At 47.5% G+C, this 19,098-nt stretch overlaps 1 protein-coding gene across 1 annotated transcript in view; it reads right to left on the bottom strand.

Moving 5' to 3' along the window:
• The window catches only part of LOC138260412 (retinol dehydrogenase 12-like), a 163,277-nt gene that overhangs the window by 30,112 nt on the left and 114,067 nt on the right, over positions 1 to 19,098 (bottom strand). The window contains exon 4 of the mRNA XM_069208868.1: positions 11,427 to 11,531. Within this exon, the coding sequence (XP_069064969.1) occupies positions 11,427 to 11,531 (105 nt within the window). The remainder of the gene's footprint in view (positions 1 to 11,426; positions 11,532 to 19,098) is intronic.

The raw sequence follows: 19,098 nt of genomic DNA, 5'->3' as shown, positions 1-19,098 counted from the left end.
GTGGTGATGCGTGAGGCCCTGTGGCCATGGAAGTTGGTCGTTTATGGTGGAGCGCCTCTGAAAATAGTAGCTGCTGTGCCGGCTTACCAGTGGATTTATGGTTTGGTTTGCTACAGGGCATCGCCTTGACAGCCTGCGAGGGCTACCCGGTTGGGTCCAAGGCCTTCTTCGGGATCCAGTGGGGGTAGAGGTTTACGAATCAGTTGATCCTCGTCTCTATTCCTTCTCCTTTTTGTTGATTGTTTTCTTGTTTTCCCTCGGGTTTCTTTCCTTTCCTTTTCCCCACTTTATTTATACTGCCCCAGAGGCCGCTGCGGAGAGCGGCGATCCGCTGTTGTCGTCAGGCGGCGGGATTATGGCGATAAGGGTACCGAGATAGTTAAACAAATGTGAGGCCCGTTGTAGACCGGGGCATAGTTAAAGAAGTGCCCTCTACTAGCCGTCGCTGGTAGATTTCGTTACGGTTCGTTATATTTCGTCATAGGACACTCCTGTTAAAGTGAATTGTGGGGAGAATGTTGGAGAAGGGGCAGACGAGCCCCTCTTTATGTTGTTTTGCCACCAGTCCGTTGTGATTGGTGGCGTGTATTCCTGGGCGCCTTTCCTGTTGTCGCCATGGCCCCAACGATGCCTGTGAGTGGCGACGGGGGCACTTGTTCCTGCTCCGGTATCTGAGTGACCTGGGAGGGGGACAGAGATAGGTGGTGGTATAGCCTGCTTCTTTGTTCTTGCTCTTTTTTTTTTTCTTCCTTTCCTTCTCTTCCCCCCTTTTTTTTTTTATTTGTCCTTCTCTTTTTGTTTCTTTTTCTTTTCCCCTTGTTCGTATGTAGTTCCCCCTTCTCGGCTTCTTCCCTCCTTTCCTATGGGGAGGGGGATGTGCGGGGTACCTGTCTTACCCTAGTTATTGGTTGCCCTTTTATACTTCCTTCGCTTTCATTCTTCGTTTTTCATTTTTTTCATCTTTCTTTCTCCCCCACTTTCCTTCTCTGCCCCTTTCCTGTTTCTCCCCTGGTGGGGGGGGGGGGACCAGATGGAGGGGTGGTGGCAAAGTGGTACGGCGTCTTCCGCTGATGCTGGGGCACGGAGAGAGCCGCACCCGTGGTGTCGAACGTTTCGGTGCCGGGAAAACCGCTCTGTCTTGGGCTCCGAGGGCGCGGCTCCGCCCCCTAGGCAGGGCCTCTGTCGCGGAGGTGCACTGCGAGTCTCCCGGTGCCCCGCAGCGAATCCTTCCACAGGGGCCGGGACGCTGGAAGGGTCTTCGAGGCACTTCGCGTTGGATTTCCTTTGTCTTCAGAGAGCCGGCCGCGAGGCTGAGGTAACGCGACTCCGCCCTCTGGGTAGGCCTCCCCCACCGAGACACGCTGCAAGCCGTCTGGTTCTCGGTGGCGGGCCGTTCTTTCACGGATTGGGGGCTCAGCGGCATCAGAAGAGCTCCGACGCCAGACAGGATGTTTGCTTCGGCGGCCACGAAGCCCCCGCCACCTCCCCGGGATCGCCGCGGCACGGAGCTCAAAATCTTCGTGGCCAGGCCACGCCCCCACAACCATATATTTCCAATATCTACACATCCTAAGGTTTCCACCGCTAGGTGCCTGACCTCCCTTGCCCTGATGAGCTAGCAGAGATCGTATTGAACACAACATTTGTCATATTTGTTGTCCTTTTTGTCAACACATGGTAATTTGCTCCAGTGTCTATATTAGAGGTAACTACTGCTGCCAAGCCTTGACCCCCCCCACCAACTTTTTTCCACTGGGTTTCCTGAGCTTGGGGTATACCAGACATATATGGGTTTTCTACAGACTTCAGCTGCTCACATGCAATAAACTGGAAGTAGTGCATTTTGAAAATCTGGAAAGCAGCTTTGAGCAACATGCTGGATCAGGGTACCTGCTTTTTGGTTATAGATATTACCCCATGGCTGTATGGAAACCTACCATAATCGTGTATTTTTATCATCTAGAGCTCACAAGGTCCCTACCGCTGGGTGCCAGACCACCCTTTCCCAGATTAGCTGGCCAAGACAACGCACTAAACAAGTTTGTCATATTTGTTTTCCCATTTTTTCCACTAAAACATGGTAGTTTCCTTTATCCTTCACAGAGAAACAACAACATATCCCTCCCAAGGCTAGACCTAAATTTGTGTTCTAGGTCCTTCTGAGTATGAAATTTAGGACATGTACGGTGTATACTGGGAGAGGTAGAATTTGTCATTTCTGGAGAGGCATCTTCCAGCAAAAGTGAAGGCGGAAGCAAGACGCCCACAACAGCCCGTGAAGCTCCTTCTGAGGCCCTCCAGTGGACCGATGCTGCCATCTCAGCTGCCAGACTTTGCGAGTGGTGCAAGAGTGCAGCATCACAGGAACGCAGCAGATTGGTAAACCCATCCCGCTCAGGTGCTTCAAGGGTGCAGGGACGCAGGTGGGGTGAGAATAGGGTGGGCTAGCTCCACTGCACTAAGAGCCCGTGCCCACGGGAGCGCCCCAACTAGGCTCAGGCGTGGCATTCGGTACCAGTGAGCTCCTGCCCCTGCCAGAGCCCCTGCACAACACGCACTCTAGCTACTGCTCCAGTGTCCACTGCACACTTCGGCTCATAGGCTGTTGTGAACTTGCAGCATTATGTAACAATGGCTCCGGTTAGCAGCCCCCCACGCCTGCACAGGCCCGCTTCCATGTCCATCCATCTATCTATCGTCTTGGCAACACTTTTGTCTGGGGCTTAAAAAGAAGCAGGCGCACTGCAGGTACTGCAGCATCCCAACATCCTAGGGAAAGGGGCCCCAAGGAGGAACCAGGCCCCCTCCAGCCTTCCAACCCCACTTCATTCTTCCTCAGTCACCTAACTTCCTTTTCACTTAATATTTAGCACTATTATCACCACCAGCGTAACTTAGTGACCATGAGTACAAAAGTGGCTATTCCAATAATAAAAAAACGAAAGGAAAAGCCTTACACCCTACATAGCAAAGCAAAATAAAGCAAAGCACCAGCAAACTAAAGTAACCAGAAACAAGGAACTCAAGGCATTTATAAACCACACGCTAAGTTAAGGCAACTAGGCTACACAGTCGCAACCAGGCTACAACAACCGCAATACCAATGGTAGATCACCAGGTACCTACAGTTCGAGCACAGGTAAAATTAAGGGGGTTAGGAATCACCCCCACTGCCTACAGGAGAAGCAACATTTTTCAAGACAGATGGAAGCTATACCACAGGGTGTTTAATGAAAGGAGGGATTCTGTCGTATCCGAAAGGACAGCCAGGCACAACAGAAGCTCTAACATGAGACCAGTAGACAAACAACGCCGATAGCAACTACATCCAGACCTCATAAAACCCTGGTTCGGGCCCAGGGCCAGTGCCAATTTCAGTAAGTAAATATTTTACCAAAGTCACAAGCCCAAAAAAGGAAAATCTTGAGGAAAGACCAGAGAACCAAATACTCTCCACCCTGGACGGATCTGTTGACTCAGTGGTCCCAGTTTTCAGCCCAGCAGCAGTAGAGCACAGAACTGCAAGCAAGGCAGGGGCACATCCTGCCCAACACACTGATTTGACACCAAAGCCCAGAGGGCAACTTTAAGTGATCAAGCTAATTGAGTTATCCTCCACATCTACGTCCCCATCAGCTCTAAATGGCAAAGCGCAACAACCTGATGTTCGTTATTCAGGAAAGTCGCCCAAAGTTCCTACAACAGCACTATACTAAATCAACAACTCTATCCCCTGCATACCTCGTAATAAAGGGGTAATCAAATCAAGGACGCAAGTCCACCAGAAGGCCTCTGAAGATGTTGCTGAGTGGGAATTTTCACCCCTCTGGAACACATCCGAGCAGAAATGGCTGGAATGACTGATTCATGAAGAAACTCCCCTTCTGGTCAGACCTATTTGAGCAAATCTGCCACAACCAAGATGAAAGGGACTACAGTAATGGAAGGGTCACAGAACACTTCAGCAGCAACATTAAATCACCTCTACAAATCAGTCGTTCTCATCAAAGTGTATGACTAGCATCAATGAACTCAATCCTGGCTGCCGTGATTAACGCACTCATGTGGCAATCACATAAGCTTGAGATACAAATGGATATGGTGCAGACTATCAAATACGGTAATCTCTGAGATGGCAAAAGAAATAAACAAGCTACATACAAGGCTCGGTCCTCAAGGTGACCCTTGCCAAAGTCTGCCAATTGTCAAGAAACTAAGCTCACTACTAAAGGTTTTCTCCTCGTTACTTAATAACTTGAAGAGCATCCAGGCCAGCTGGTCACCAAACAAGGGAGCAGTAGCTACTCACAAGATACCTCAGACGTTACCTCCAAAGCTGCAAAGGAAAACAACAGTAATAATTCCATCCAGATAATGTCTGCAAACTCAGTAATAACAGGGACAGCAATTCATAACACAAGCCTCAGTCACCTGAACCACTCGAGGTACTGTCTTGAGCACCCCCACTGAAGCACAAGGCGTCAAACAGCTATCTCAAAGGGCAAAGAAGTGCCTGAAAAAGCATTCTAAAAACCTCAAGAATCAGCAGCACCGACTCTCAGCTGGATTCCGTATTCACTCAGGCCCACTCATAGAATCCCAAGTAGAAATGAAAGAGGACACTGAGCTTAAGACCAAATCAGCCTGACTAGCCTTAAACAAAGAGCAGAAGCTGTTTCCAATTTTCCAAAATAAATCCTATAATAACACCCTCAGCCAGAAACTACTCATGACACACAATCTATACCAACACCTGAGGCATCTAAAAGGGGAGTCACCCCACCTACTAAGCCCAAATAGGCACCGCACAAGACCAAACACCCCAGATAATAGAGACGCCAGATCACAGACAACACTAAATAACAATATAAAAGGGTGGGGGGTGACAATACCCCTGCGTTAAATCCGATTCATCTAGCCCAAGCAGTTCAGCCTTGACCAGTAATAAAGATTTAACACAACCCAGTGACGCCACAGCTAGAACCCCCAAAAATAATGTCACAGCATTTACACCGGAGTATACATTGCATGAGAGCATAAACACTCTAAATAGGGCAAACATCCTGCAAATCTTCAAACTCATCCCAGATGTGGCACACTACACATCCGCCGACTTGCTACGAGTTCAGTCCTGGACAAAGCTGCCACACATCAAAAGAATCCACAGTAGTCACCAGAAAAATAGTGAACTAGCACAGGAGATTTTGGTGGAGTAGGTTCAATTCGGCAATGGGGGGGGGGGGGGGGGGAGGGGGGGGTTCCTAGTTAAGGCTCCCCAACAAGAAAGGTATCCGCCCATATTGACGGGAAATACCAGTAGCCGATAAACCAACCACAAGGGAGGTGCATACTAAGAGGAACATTGTTTGCACTCCCTAACATCAACCTACCCACCTTGAAAATTCGTTGCTCTTTTAACCCAAACAGGCCAATGGCAGCTCACAGCATCAGCGCAGACATGCCAGATCTATCTCAAGCAAGTGACTGGGGGTGGTTAGCCTCCAATCTGGCAGGAAGGAACTCAATATATTCCTAGCCCCCTAGATTGAACGGGGGGAACCCCATATCGTTGCTTCAGAGAAACCCCTTTTAGTCATATAATGGAATGTTGCCGGGCCAAAGGGCACCATAAACAACAATGAAAAGCTATAATTTCTTCAGAGCAGCAACCTGCTATGCTTGCAAGAAACTTGGTCCACGGTCCTGCTAATAATCCCTGGCTTTTTGGAAATCCATCACCCTGCTAAGAAGACCAGTCTCTTTGGAAGACCCTCAGCAGACCTATCCATTTACGCAAACCTGGTATTAGCCGCCCAGGCCGTGCTACTGGTTGGCATAAAGGTGAACAGGCATAATGTATCCATATTGTTAATGTATATTTTAATTGCAAAGACAATGCGAGAATAGGCAAGATAGGAGAACTCTGGGCACTCTAGAAGAATTAATCTATTCTTACCCCACCAGTGAGATCATTATTGCTGGTGATTTCAACACTTGCCACGTTGGGGCAAGCTCGGACTGCAATTGTGCTGTTGACAGAGCGAGCAGCATTCTAAACACATTCCTTAAAACGTACCTAATGAAGTCTGCTAGGAACGGATTCACTATGGGAAACTTGTCCAAGTCCTTCAGCAAAGTCTCAACATTAGACTATGTGTTCCTGAGGAAAGCCTTCTCAGTTCAACTGCTGGACTCAATTAACCTGCAGCAGACCAGCAATTACCGAACATTAACCTGCCACACTATTTTTGCAGTCACTGACCACCCACAAAATGAACATCTTGGGCTCTCCCACCAGGGAAGAAATTCATAAATTACTAATAAGAGTGAATGGTGCAAAATAAACACTACGATTCTCGCTGCATGGAAACAGAATGGAGACAGGAGAATGACAACAGCTCTGGAACCCACATATTCTCGCTATGGCCGGAAACAGCAGCAGCTCTGCACCAATTACTGCAAGGAAAAACACTGGACAACCAACAAGTAAACAATGCAAAGGTAAGCCACTTTCAACATCGTTAGAGCAAGGATATGAAACAGAGCAAGAGAAACCTGAGGAATGCTATCAAGCAGTTCAAACAACATGAGAATAAGGAGCATCGTAGTGAATTAGCCACAGCCAGCAAGCTCCACAACCAGGAGCACAAAAAACAACACCGGGAATAGCGATGGCTCCATGTCTTTAGGTTACTGTGACAACGCAATCAGGCCGAATTCTGGTAGTACATTACGCACTCAAATGGTCACTCCCAAGACAAACGCAACAGTGTATCCGCTGCCTCCTGGGTTAAACAGGTCAAGACACTGTATTTCATCTTTCCCAGCAGCGCTAGCGGGCCCGTCCGACCAATGTCACAAGAAAGCCCAGCATCTAATTAATTTGTATGCCAAAATAACGACTTGTGTAAGATCAGTTTTGTACCAAGTCTGACTCATGGGGGTTACAGAAGGGTTACTAAAATCCTGAAGAACCTAAGGCACGACCATGATCGAAGACCAAATGGATTGCCAGGTTCTTTATTCAAGGAGGACTATGCTTTCTGGGCATCCTTGCTTACTTACCCCACTTTACCAGCACCGTTTCGTAACAGCCACAGTCCCAGATTCCTGGCGTGGATCCATTCTCCAACCCGTGCGCAAGAAGGGTGATAACACAGACCTGTTCAACTACAGAATGATCGCTCTGTGGGATATTGAAGCAAAGGCTTACACTAGGGCCCTATTACAGGACTTGGAAAGCTGGGTCAAGGAATAGGGTATTTTTCTGTTCTACCAGTCAGGTTTCGGGGAAGGGGCTTCTACCACCCACAACATCATGGCATTAACATTTCTGGTGAAGTAGTCTAACTAGCCCAGAAAACCCCACTCTTTGCAGGTTTTGTCGGTTACACTGCAGCATTTGATGAAGAGAACCAGCAAATCTTCTGGAATAAACGACACAGCTGTGGAATTCTGACACAATTGCTGGATGCAATATTCTCACTCTATTCTCAAACCTGGTTGATAATTAAGCTGATTGAAAGCACAGCAACCTCCAAAGTTTACACCGATAAACGCCTAAAACAAGGGTGTGTCCTTGTACCCATGTTCTTCAACTTGTACACTGATGGCCTCCGTCAATATCTAAAAACTGAAAACTTGCTAGTGCCCTCAATGGGCCAGGCGCTCTTATCCTTGATGTAGTACGCAGATGACATGATACCAATGGATCACACTAAAGAGCGAATGCAGAAAGTGCTGGACACTCTCAATCTGTACAACACAAAGAACAAACTGCACAAAAATAAAAGTCATCGCTTTTAGGTGTTATCCTGACAAACACAAGCTGCAGTGGAGATAAGGTAACCTAAGATCAGGAGTGCTCCTAAATACGACTACCTGGGCATGTGGTTTGCAAGCAACAGAAAGTCAAAACTGCATTTACTCACATGGAAGAAAAGGGTAAGGCAAAGACCAATGCTTTGTGCAAACTCCACACTAACCCGCGCAGCCCACCCACAGAAGCAATACAGAGGGTAATAAGAGCTAAACTCCTACCAACCATCACCAACTGCCAACTCGCCTTTCACCGGGATCTAGGGCCACCCTGGAGGGAGTGTAATGTTGAGCCTACAAGTGTAGCTTCTCAATACTTTCACATGTCTGAAACTCCCTAGTATGACTAGAACTCGGCTTGAGCAAACAATCTTTAGAGAATATGGTTGTCATTGTCCGGTACAACCATAAAGTTTGTGCTTTGGCGGCACACACAATGAAGGAGACCCTGAAGGACATATTTACAGCCTGGAGGAATCCCTGGTCAGATTATCTCACTGGTGCATGCGCCAATTTAAACCTGACCTGGGAAAACATCCCAATCCCCTAATGGCATTAAAAATTGCACCGAAAAAACAAGCCAGGCTTCTCTACAGGCAGAATGATATTAAAGCCATGGAAGAGTTAAAATGCAACCTCAAGAAAATCCTTGACGCACTGGTAGAAGGAACAGGCACTGCGTTGATCCAGTAGGCGATGTGTTGAATTTTCCATCACAAGGCAGGCGCTGCATCGAATTTCCAGTCGAGAAGCTGGTGCTGTGCCATTCTGGTCAGCGGTATGGCGATTTCCCAGCCGCGATGCAGGTTTTGCATCAATTTCTGCAGGCATTGTGCAGATTTTCGACGCACAAGGAGTTTCTTTAAGAGGTGAAGTCTTTGTTGGCCTTGAGACTTCAGAAGCAGGAGGCAATCTCAATCCAAAGCCTTGGAGAGCGCTTCAGGAGGAAGGCAGAGTCCTTCCAGCAGAGTCAGAGGCCAGCAGGGCAACAAGCAGGGCAGCAGTCTTTCTCAGAAAAGCAGTCCAGATGAGTCCTCTGGGCAGCCAGGCAGCTCCTCTGACAGGGTGGAGGATTAGGTCCAGAAGTGTCTAATTTGGTGGGGTCAGAGACCCAGATTATATATACAAAAATGCCTTTGAAGTGGGGGAAACTTCAAAGAGTGGTTTTGAAGTGCACAAGTTCTCCTTTCAGCCCAATCCTGTCTGCCAGGATCCCTGTGGGGGTTACCAGTCCTTTGTGTGAGGGCAGGCCACTGGGATTTGAAATGTAAGTGTGAGCACCTCCACCCTTCCTGCCCAGATAAACCCATTCAGTATGCAGATGTGACTGATTGTCCTATGTTTATGGTTGTCTGGGTAGAATGCACAAGGGGAGCTGTCAACCAGCACAGACCAGACTTGGACTGGAGACAGATTGCAGGGCACAGATGGTAATAAGGGCAGAGAAATGCCCACTTTCTAAAAGTGGCATTTCTAAAATAGTAATATTAAATCCAACTTCACCAGTAAGCCGGATTTGTTATTACCAGTCTGCCAATACCAAACAAGCCATGGCTACTCCTTCCAGTTCAAAATCTACCACTTAAGAGTAAATGAGGGAAGTTCTAATGCTATTATATAAGAGGAGGAGGCCTCCCAGTAGTTGAAAACGAATTTAAGAGTTTTTTCACTACCAGGGCATGTAAAATAGTTAAGTACATGTCCTGCCTTTTACCTACATAGCACCCTGCCCTGTGGGTTAACTAGGGCCTGCCTTAGGGGTGACCTATATGTAGAAAATGGGGACTTTAAGGCTTGGTAAGTAGTTTTAAATGGCAAGTCGAAGTGGCAGTGAAACTGCACACACAGGCCGTGCAATGGCAGGCCTGAGACATGGTTGAGGGGCTACTTATGTGGGTGGCACAATCAGTGCTGCAGGCCCACTAGTAGCATTTAATTTACCGCCCCTGGACACATATAATGCACTTTACTAGGGATTTACAGCTAAATTAAATATGCCAAGTAGGTAGAAACCAAGGTTACCATGTTTAGGGGAGAGAGCATATGCACTCTAGCACTGGACAGCAGTGGTAAAGTGTGCAGAGTCTTAAAACCAGCAAAAACAAGGTCAGAAAAATGGAGGGAGGCAGGCAAGCGCCGCCCGTCAAGTTGTATCCGCCGTGCGGTGGCCATTTTGAGATCCCCGCTGGGCCGGCGGGCAGAAACCTAGTTTCCGCCCGCTGGCCCAGCGGGGATGTCGGCCGCAACACGGGAGCCGGCTCCAAATGGAGCCGGCGGTGTTGCGGCAGTGCGACGGGTGCAGTTGCACCAGTCGTGCTTTTCACTGTCTAGCTCCTTGGGGTCGTGGCAGGGGGCCCCTGCACTGCCCATGCCCCCAGGGGCCACACGACTACCCTTTCCACCAGCCTTTTCATGGCGGATCATGGCGGGAGGGGGACTTGTAATCCCCTGGGGGACTACAACTGCCGGGACCAAAGTGGCAGGAAACCGCCGGTCCCGGCGGTGCGGCCGCGGTGCTTCCGCTGCGGTCGTAATTCCATGGGAAGCACTGCCAGCCTGTTGGCGGTGCTTCCTACAAAACATCCCTGGGGGTCTTTGACCACCAGGGTTGTAATGAGGGCCTTAGTGTTTGAAAATGACACTATGTTCAAACTTTTGCCTTCCAAATGAGTTGGCAACTACACAGATTTCATTTATGTTCTGTATATTTCCCACCTTCTGTGTTTAACATTGACCTTGCATACCATTTTATGAGAGTTATCTAACTGAACAACACAGTACACATGACATGACAGCAGTACACTATAAGTCAAAGCAAGGTGAAAAGTGGTATTTCCTATCTTGACTCCCACCTGGTCTTGGTAAAACATCTATTAGAAAAGATACTGCCTTGCAAGTTTCAGATAGGAGGGATAAAATATCCACAAAACGTTTTTCAGGTGGCATTTGAGAATCCTAGAAATACAGGTTTTGCCTTGCCACTACATTATGGCATCTCTTGTAATGTAAGAACAGCAGCCTTCATAACAAATAAACTCTTGGTAGTTTGATATTAGTCATGACGCTTGATCACCGCAGGGGGAAATATCTTGGCTGTTAATACCCATTTTATAGCATAATGAAGTTAATGTGCCTAGTCAACTTCAATGTGAATTTACTGCCTTTCTTCTTGGTTGTCTAACTATGATCTCTGCTAGATCCATGTTCTCATGGAATAACAGACAAAGAAGCTCAGTTAGGCTGAAGGAAACTATGGTGGAATAATATTCCTAGTAAGTAAATTCTAATTTAAATGATCTTCAAGGACACTAATTTCCGATTTTCAGAAACCAAATACAAAAATTTGAATTTATTTCCAGAGTCTAGAAAAGCCTTCACCGTACCCCCGCCATACAGTCTCTTATTTTTTAATGTGTGTTGTTTTCGGCTGTTTGAATCAGCAGAATTTGTTATATTTGCTGCGTTCAAGCAAGTTATATTCACCTACACATTTGCCATGAGTAGCTGACAGTGATACAGTCAGTGGTCTTCTTCTTCTTTTTTTTTAACAGTGCCTTTATTTAATACCTAATGGACACACTGATGACATGTTAATGGAGTGATCTTACCGAAGTGATTAACTCCCAGCTGCATCTCAAATCCATCCACTGTCTTGGAGTAGGGGGCCATCATCACCCCTGCATTGTTGATCAGGAGATGAATGTGCTGCTCCTCTTAAAAAGAGAAAAGGGAGAAGAATTTTTCAGCCGTTCGACAACACATTATGAGACACTATGTCAGAAGCAGCAGCAAAGATGAACACATTAGAGAAAATAAATGTCTTCTTTTTAAAGTTATGTGACTTTTTGCAGCTCATCCATTTGTCGGTGACAATGAAAGCCTACAATCTCCTTTTCAACAAACACATATACATTTTTAATGCCAAAGAAGAATATAGTGCAACAAAGTGAGGTAAATGTAACCATTAAGTATACGTTTAAATGTCGTGCAAGGCCTAATACTGAGAGTCTAAGAGTTTGGGTTAGAACTTACATCAGATGACGTTAAGGCTACCTCCAAGCTGTCTTGATTCTCCTCGTGTGAGTTATGAATGCAGTCTTGAAGTTGATATGTACATGCGGCAGTAGCCAGTAGAGTTGTTTAAGGATTGGAGTAATGTGATCAGATTTACTTGTGATTCCCATTTACTGGGTTGCAACCTGAAGTGGGTCTTTGTGGGGAAAGAGTGTGGATATCAGTAGCCCTGCTGAAATGCTGTTGCCAATGTCAAAACAGATGGTCTGTTTTCTTCCGGTGGGATACTGTTCTTCAATTTCTTTGAGAGGTGCAAGTGGTGTTTAACTGTTCTTGTCAGATTACTGAATGCTCAAATAAATTATTTTCATGTCTATCATCATTTCAAATCATTTTGCGACTAGGACGACAATTCTCATTGGCTTCCTCATGCCAAGCCAAGTACATTCTTTCACTCTTTCAGGAGGCAGGCATGCATCTAAACAGTTTAGCAAATCCTTGGCTCTTCTAGCAGAAAGTGAAGACTTCAGGTGATGTCCCATTACATAAGGGAGGCTGGACATAATGCAAAATTAACTATGGTTACACACTGCCTTCTTTGGACAAGAAGAGTTGGGACTGGAACAAAACAAAACAAAACAAAACGACACCATCGCCGACCTTGCAAACACCCACGCCCTCGCTTTCCCGGATTACATCCTCCTGGGAGATCTGAACTACCATCTGGAAAATGCCAACGACGTCAACACCGCGTCACTGACCTCCAACCTCCTCAACCTCGGTCTCCGACAGCTAGTCAACACGCCTACCCACATCGCCGGTCACACCCTTGACCCCCTCTTCACCTCTAGCAACCACATTTCCTTCAACCACACCTCCGAACTCCACTGGACTGACCATCACTGTGTCCATTTCACCTATAAGAAAACCACAGAGCAACACCGCATCCAGCTACCTCCCCACCGCCGCTGGGGCAAAGTCACCCAAGAACAACTGACCAGCACCCTCAGCAACAACCCTCCACCCGACGCAATCGACCCGAGCACAGCCGCCATCAACCTCCATCAATGGATCCTCGACTGCGTCAACACCCTTGCCCCTCTCAAGAAACCCACCACCATCCAAGGAAAGAAAAAACCAGCCTGGTTCACAGACGATCTCACCACCTCCAAAAGCAACTGCCAGAAGCTCAAAAAGAAATGGATCCAAGAACGCACACCCGACAACCTCGCCGCCCTCAAAAACGCCAACCGCGAACACCACCAACGGATCCGCACCGCCAAGCGCGCCCACTTCACCGAACGCATCAACAACAACGCCCACGACTGCAAAGAACTCTTCGGCATCGTGAAGGAACTCTCCAATCCGAAAGCCAACTCCAACGACATCCCGCCCTCCCAGAAACTCTGCGACGATCTCTCCACCTTCTTCCACCAGAAAATCACCACCATCCACGACAGCTTCATCACCGGTCCACCGCCAGACCTCACCCCTGACGTCTCCTCCTGCGACTGCCGCCTCACCGCCTGGACCCACGTGGACGAGGCAGAAACCATAGCAACCATGAACACCATCCACTCAGGCTCCCCCACGGACCCCTGCCCCCACCATGTTTTCAACTCAGCCAACGCCACCATCGCCCCCGAACTCCGCAAGATCATCAACCTATCCCTCACTTCTGCCACCTTCCCGGACAGCTGGAAACACGCAGAAATCCAACCCCTCCTCAAAAAACCCAAGGCTGACCCCAACGACCTCAAAAACTTCCGTCCGATCTCTCTCCTCCCTTTTCCAGCGAAAGTCATCGAGAAGATCGTCAACACCCAGCTCACCCACTTCCTCGAAGACAATTCCATCCTGGACCCCTCACAATCCGGATTCAGACGAAACCACAGCACTGAGACTGCCCTCCTCGCCGCCACAGATGACATCAGACATCAAATGGACAACGGCGAAACCTCAGCCCTCATCCTCCTCGACCTATCAGCCGCTTTTGACACCGTCTGCCACCGCACCCTACTGACCCGCCTCCAAGAAGCCGGCATCCAAGATAAAGCCCTCCACTGGATCTCATCCTTCCTCTCCGACAGAACGCAGAGAGTCCGTCTCTCCCCTTTCCGCTCCAAAGCCACCAACCTCATCTGCGGCGTCCCCCAAGGTTCCTCCCTCAGTCCCACGTTGTACAACGTCTACATGGCCCCCCTCGCTCAACTGGCCCGCCAACACCACCTCAGCATCATCTCCTACGCCGACGATACCCAGCTCGTCCTCTCCCTGACCAAAGACCCGCTCACCGCCAAAACAAACCTCCACGAGGGACTAAAATCCATCGCCGATTGGATGAACAACAGCTGCCTGAAACTCAACTCCGACAAGACGGAAGTCCTCATCCTCGGACGCACTCCCTCGGCCTGGAACGACTCATGGTGGCCCTCCGTCCTCGGACTCCCACCCACCCCTGCCAGCCACGCAAGAAACCTCGGCTTCATCCTGGACTCCGCCCTCACCATGTCCAAACAGGTCAGCGCCGTCTCCTCCTCCTGTTTCAACACCCTTCGAATGCTCCGCAGAATCTTCAAGTGGATTCCAACAGAAACCAGAAAGACGGTGACCCAGGCCCTCGTCAGCAGCAGACTTGACTACGGCAACGCACTCTACACAGGCATACCAACCAAAGACATCAAACGCCTCCAACGTATCCAAAATGCCTCCGCCCGACTGATCCTCAACATACCTCGCGGAAGTCACATCTCCCCTCACCTAAAGGAACTCCACTGGCTCCCGGTAGACAAGAGGATAACCTTCAAACTCCTGACCCACGCTCACAAGGCACTTCACAACACCGGACCCTCCTACCTCAACACCAGACTCAACTTCTACACTCCAACACGTCAACTCCGATCCGCCAACCTCGCCCTCGCCATCGTACCCCGAATCCAGCGCAAGACATCCGGCGGCAGATCCTTCTCCTTCCTCGCCGCCAAGACCTGGAACTCTCTCCCCACATCTCTTCGCCAGACCCAGGACCTCCTCACATTAAGAAGGCTCCTCAAGACCTGGCTCTTCGACCGCTAATCCAGCAGCGCTCCCCCCCCCCCCCCCAGCGCCTCGAAACCCTGACGGGTACATAGCGTGCTTTATAAATACCATGATTGATTGATTGATTTATAAATACCATGATTGATTGGTTTGGATCCCACTTGTACACATTTTATAGACAGGCAATGTGGATCCACTCTTATGACTTTAGGGCCGGTTTGGAGAGATTCTCTTTTCAATTTAATTTTCAGGGTGCTCTCCAGACATAGCCTTTGTGCAAAGTGGCAGCTCTTATAATCAGGCAGTAATGAGGCTGGCTTCAAGCAGAAGAATCCAAAAATGAGCACAATGAAGTGTAGACTATTTGCTCTTGACTGTCATTGGCCCTCCTGAAGCAGTAATCAAGGACGGAAAAAAGTGCCTAAAAACTCCTCACCTCGAACAGAAAATGTTGTTCCACCCTACATCCCTACCACCTAAGGATGGTAAGGATAGTCAAACCTCCTCGCCAACTTGTCTGGGTCTCCACCCGTCAGCTACCACGATGCAGTCAATACACTTTTATTGTCTAGGCAAAGCTGTTCTCATCCTCCATCTTCTGCCAAGTTAAACTAGTATAATCCAAAATGGATCCCATTGGCCCCAGAGGTTATAAATCACACCACACAGAGCTCTATCACCATACATGTGCCACACATTCTCTGCACATTCCCGGAGTCAACATGCACACAGGATGTCAGCGCAAAGTTCTGGGTATCAAATAATAGGAGAACTTTACACAAGAGAGATCAGCAGACCTCACTCTGCCTGATACAAGGAAAATGCTCTGGTTACCCCACAGATTCTGCTTTATGAGAGATATGCAGGACAAGGGCAATAGTATAATGCCTGATATAAGTACACACTTGGAGCACCCCTCCAGGTCACAGGACAAGTCCTGAACAATGTTCCCTGTAAGGTGCGCGTGCACCCTTCCTTCCACCACCGCGCAGGCCTCTTTGCCAAGCGCACACTTTTCTGCCACGTCACTGCCTGCATCACGCGAGAGAGTGAAACTGTACGTCAGTGCTGCGTTTAAAAAATAAACAGCGCAAAAACACGGTCACTCTCTTCGCGCAGAGCAGAACAAGGTGGCAGCAGGTACTTCTCGGAAGCAAGGAGGAAGCAAGGGGGCAGGTATGTGTATGAGGTGAGTGTGGTAGGGTATTGGGTGAGTGATGTGAAGGACGTGAATAGCGACGTGTGTGTGATGTGCTGTGAGCGATGCCAGCGATGTGATAGGTATCACGTATGATGCCCCTATCAGCCGCACCCCCACCTCTTCTGACAATTATGCACAAAGGGACAGTCCAGTTTTTAAATGTCACTTTATTTTTTATCCTTTCTATCTTTTTTCATGTGCTCTTTCTCTTTTGGATGTTCACGTTTGTTTTGGGGGTGGGGAAGGTAGCTGACAAAACACCAGTTTCTTGCTATCAAAACGACACCTTTGTTGAGCAGTGCATTTTTCTGGGAGTTTCTTTGTGTATCATTCTGCGATATTGTGTGTTTGTGTTAAGTCAGGGGAGCGTAGTGCATAGTACAAACCTCTGTCCTGCGCCAGACAGCACGAAGGGGGTTACACTGGGGGGTGACAGAACATTCATGAATTATGGGCATAAGTTGTTCATTTGTAGCCTTGGTTTAGTTTGCTCACCGCCAGCTTTGCAATTCTGACACAAGCGATGGCTGTGGGTGCTCCAGGCTCTCCTCTGAAACACGGGGCTGCTACAATGAACACGGAATACTGAGGCAGCCTAATCCTAAAGCCATCCCGGGCCTCTTCAATCCATTTAAAGCCACTCTCTGCCCCTTCGGCTCACTCGTGCAGCTTTCTGCTGTCTCTCATTGTGACGCTTTTTCGTTTTTCTCTTCCTCCGTGTTTCCCATATGTGTCTTTTGCTCGCAGTAAATGCTTGAGGCAGAAGAATAAGCGCCAGCCCTCAAAAATAAGTGCTGGTGCTCCGCACCGGAAACAGCAAGCGCAAATTAAGCACTGCTTCGACTAAATATCATTGTCAAAAGATAAATGGAGACCACCATATGTTGAACAAAGCACAAGGGTCTGCACTTTACAAAACCTAGGAAGTTTTTGGAAGTGGTTCAAAAGATTTTGATCAGTTGAAAAACAATAGGGAAAAGGTAATCTTCCAGACAGAATTACGTTTCCACTGTAGAGTACTGTCTTAAGTAAAAATCAGGGAAAGTAGCATTTGCAATCATGGCTTGGTAGGATCAATAATAATAATAAAAAAAATAAACAGAAAAAAACAGAGGCTATACAAAAATAAAGTCACATAGCAAATATCCTGCACATAGATCAAGTGATGAGGTGGGATGAAACAGTGTCATTAATTCTTGGTGTGGGTAACAGAAAGCATTGTTTGACCACTGAAGGCAAGGACATCTATATATAATAATTAGCTGCATATACATAAATATTTATATACAGTGTTTATGTGCTGAGCGGGGATATGGTCACACTTTGTTTTCTAACAGCAGATGACCTGGAGTGAAGGGTTACTTTAAAAGGCTGGTGGGAGCAAGTTCCGCTGCACAGGTCCTAAGAGGTTTTAGAACCAACCCTAGATGTAGCTCAGGGTGGTTTGAGTGAAACTCGTAGGTTTTCATTTGTTGATCTCAGGCTCTCGTGGGGATGTAGTAGTGTTCATCAGGGAGGTACTCAGTGACTATCCCAATAACTGCTTTATACACAAATATCAAGTTTGCATAGGGCTCTGAGTTGTGCAAATACACAGGCCAAGTGGGTATTCTAGGAGCCTGCCTAACAGGTTTGTTTGTTCACGTTATCTCTTTTGTGGCCTAACAGCATAACCTTCTGTAAGGTATCCCACACAAAATTAAAACTATGTGCACTGACAGTGGACATTAGGGATGAGCTGCAAAATTCAGGATGATAAGCATGGGTCTACTACTCTTGGTGAAAGCATAACAAAATGCTACTTGTATGAAAGACCTCACCTAAAAGTCAATACATCTGGGGAAGAAAGTGGCCTTAAAACTGCATACCTGCTGCGTATATATTGTCATGAGGGACATATTGGCATATTTGATTTACCTTTAAGTCCCTAGTAAAGTGCACTACATGTGCCCAGGGCCTGTAATTTAAATGATTATAGTGGGCCTGCAGCACTGATTGTGCCACCCACATAAGTAGCCCCTTAACCACATCTCAGGCCTGCCACTGCAAGGCCTGTGTGTGCAGTTTCGCTGCCACTTCGACTTGGCATTTCAAAGTACTTGCCAAGCCTTAAACTCCCCTTTTTCTACACATGTCACCCCTAAGGTAAGCGATAGGTATCCCATAGGCTAGCGTGCTGTGTAGGTAAAAGGCAAGACTGTTTGCATTGAATTAGCGTCTTTTATTTTTTTACGTTAATGCGCTGCAAACTTTACTCCATATTTATACTGTCTAGCGCCATAGTTTTGGAGTTAGCATAATTTTGTGCTTGTCAAAAACTACCTTGCTTCAATGAGATGCAAGGTAGGCATTCTAGGGCAAAAAATCATGCAGCACCTTGCGCCATATTTATCGTCCCATGCAAAAATCACGCACAGGAGGCAGCCGGCCTTAAATAATGGCGCTAAGCTAAGCGCCATTATTTAATGCCTGGCTCCAGGCAGGCATAAGGGGCCCTGTGGGCCTTTTTACTAAATCCTCTAAATTTGCAATCAGAGCAGAAAAGTAACTGTTAATCTCCAGGATAAAGTAAGCAGCAAATTGTAAGAACTTGCTCTATTTGATGTGCATGGCCTTTCTGCAGCACTCCGAGAGTATTCATTGAAGTTTCATAATGGTTCAACCTCCTGATTTCAGTTTTCTCTAGCCTGATTTCTGTTTTCTCTAACTGGGGTGTACGTGGCACTTAACAGGTCATGTCCTTGTGGTGTGCCACCAGGTCACAAACTGCCTTAATGCCCTATTACATGGAGCAATACAAATATCACTTTTTTGCTTTAGTGGTAAAACAAAGCTATTGAGAGGCAAATGCCAAAGATCTTGGTAGTTATGTTCGCGTGAATGGTCAATTTCTTGGCACATGTATCCTTGGCTGTACAGTGGAAAAACATTAGAGGGAACATTAGTCCTGAACCTCACATTGTCAGAGACAGGTCTAAGTCTCCGCACCCGCGCTAGGTTAACGTAATGCCATGGCCAAAATAAGA

This window comes from Pleurodeles waltl, chromosome 9 (genome assembly GCF_031143425.1).
Source record: "Pleurodeles waltl isolate 20211129_DDA chromosome 9, aPleWal1.hap1.20221129, whole genome shotgun sequence".
Classification (NCBI taxonomy): Eukaryota; Metazoa; Chordata; class Amphibia; order Caudata; family Salamandridae; genus Pleurodeles; species Pleurodeles waltl.
This window is presented reverse-complemented; position numbering and strand designations above follow the sequence as displayed.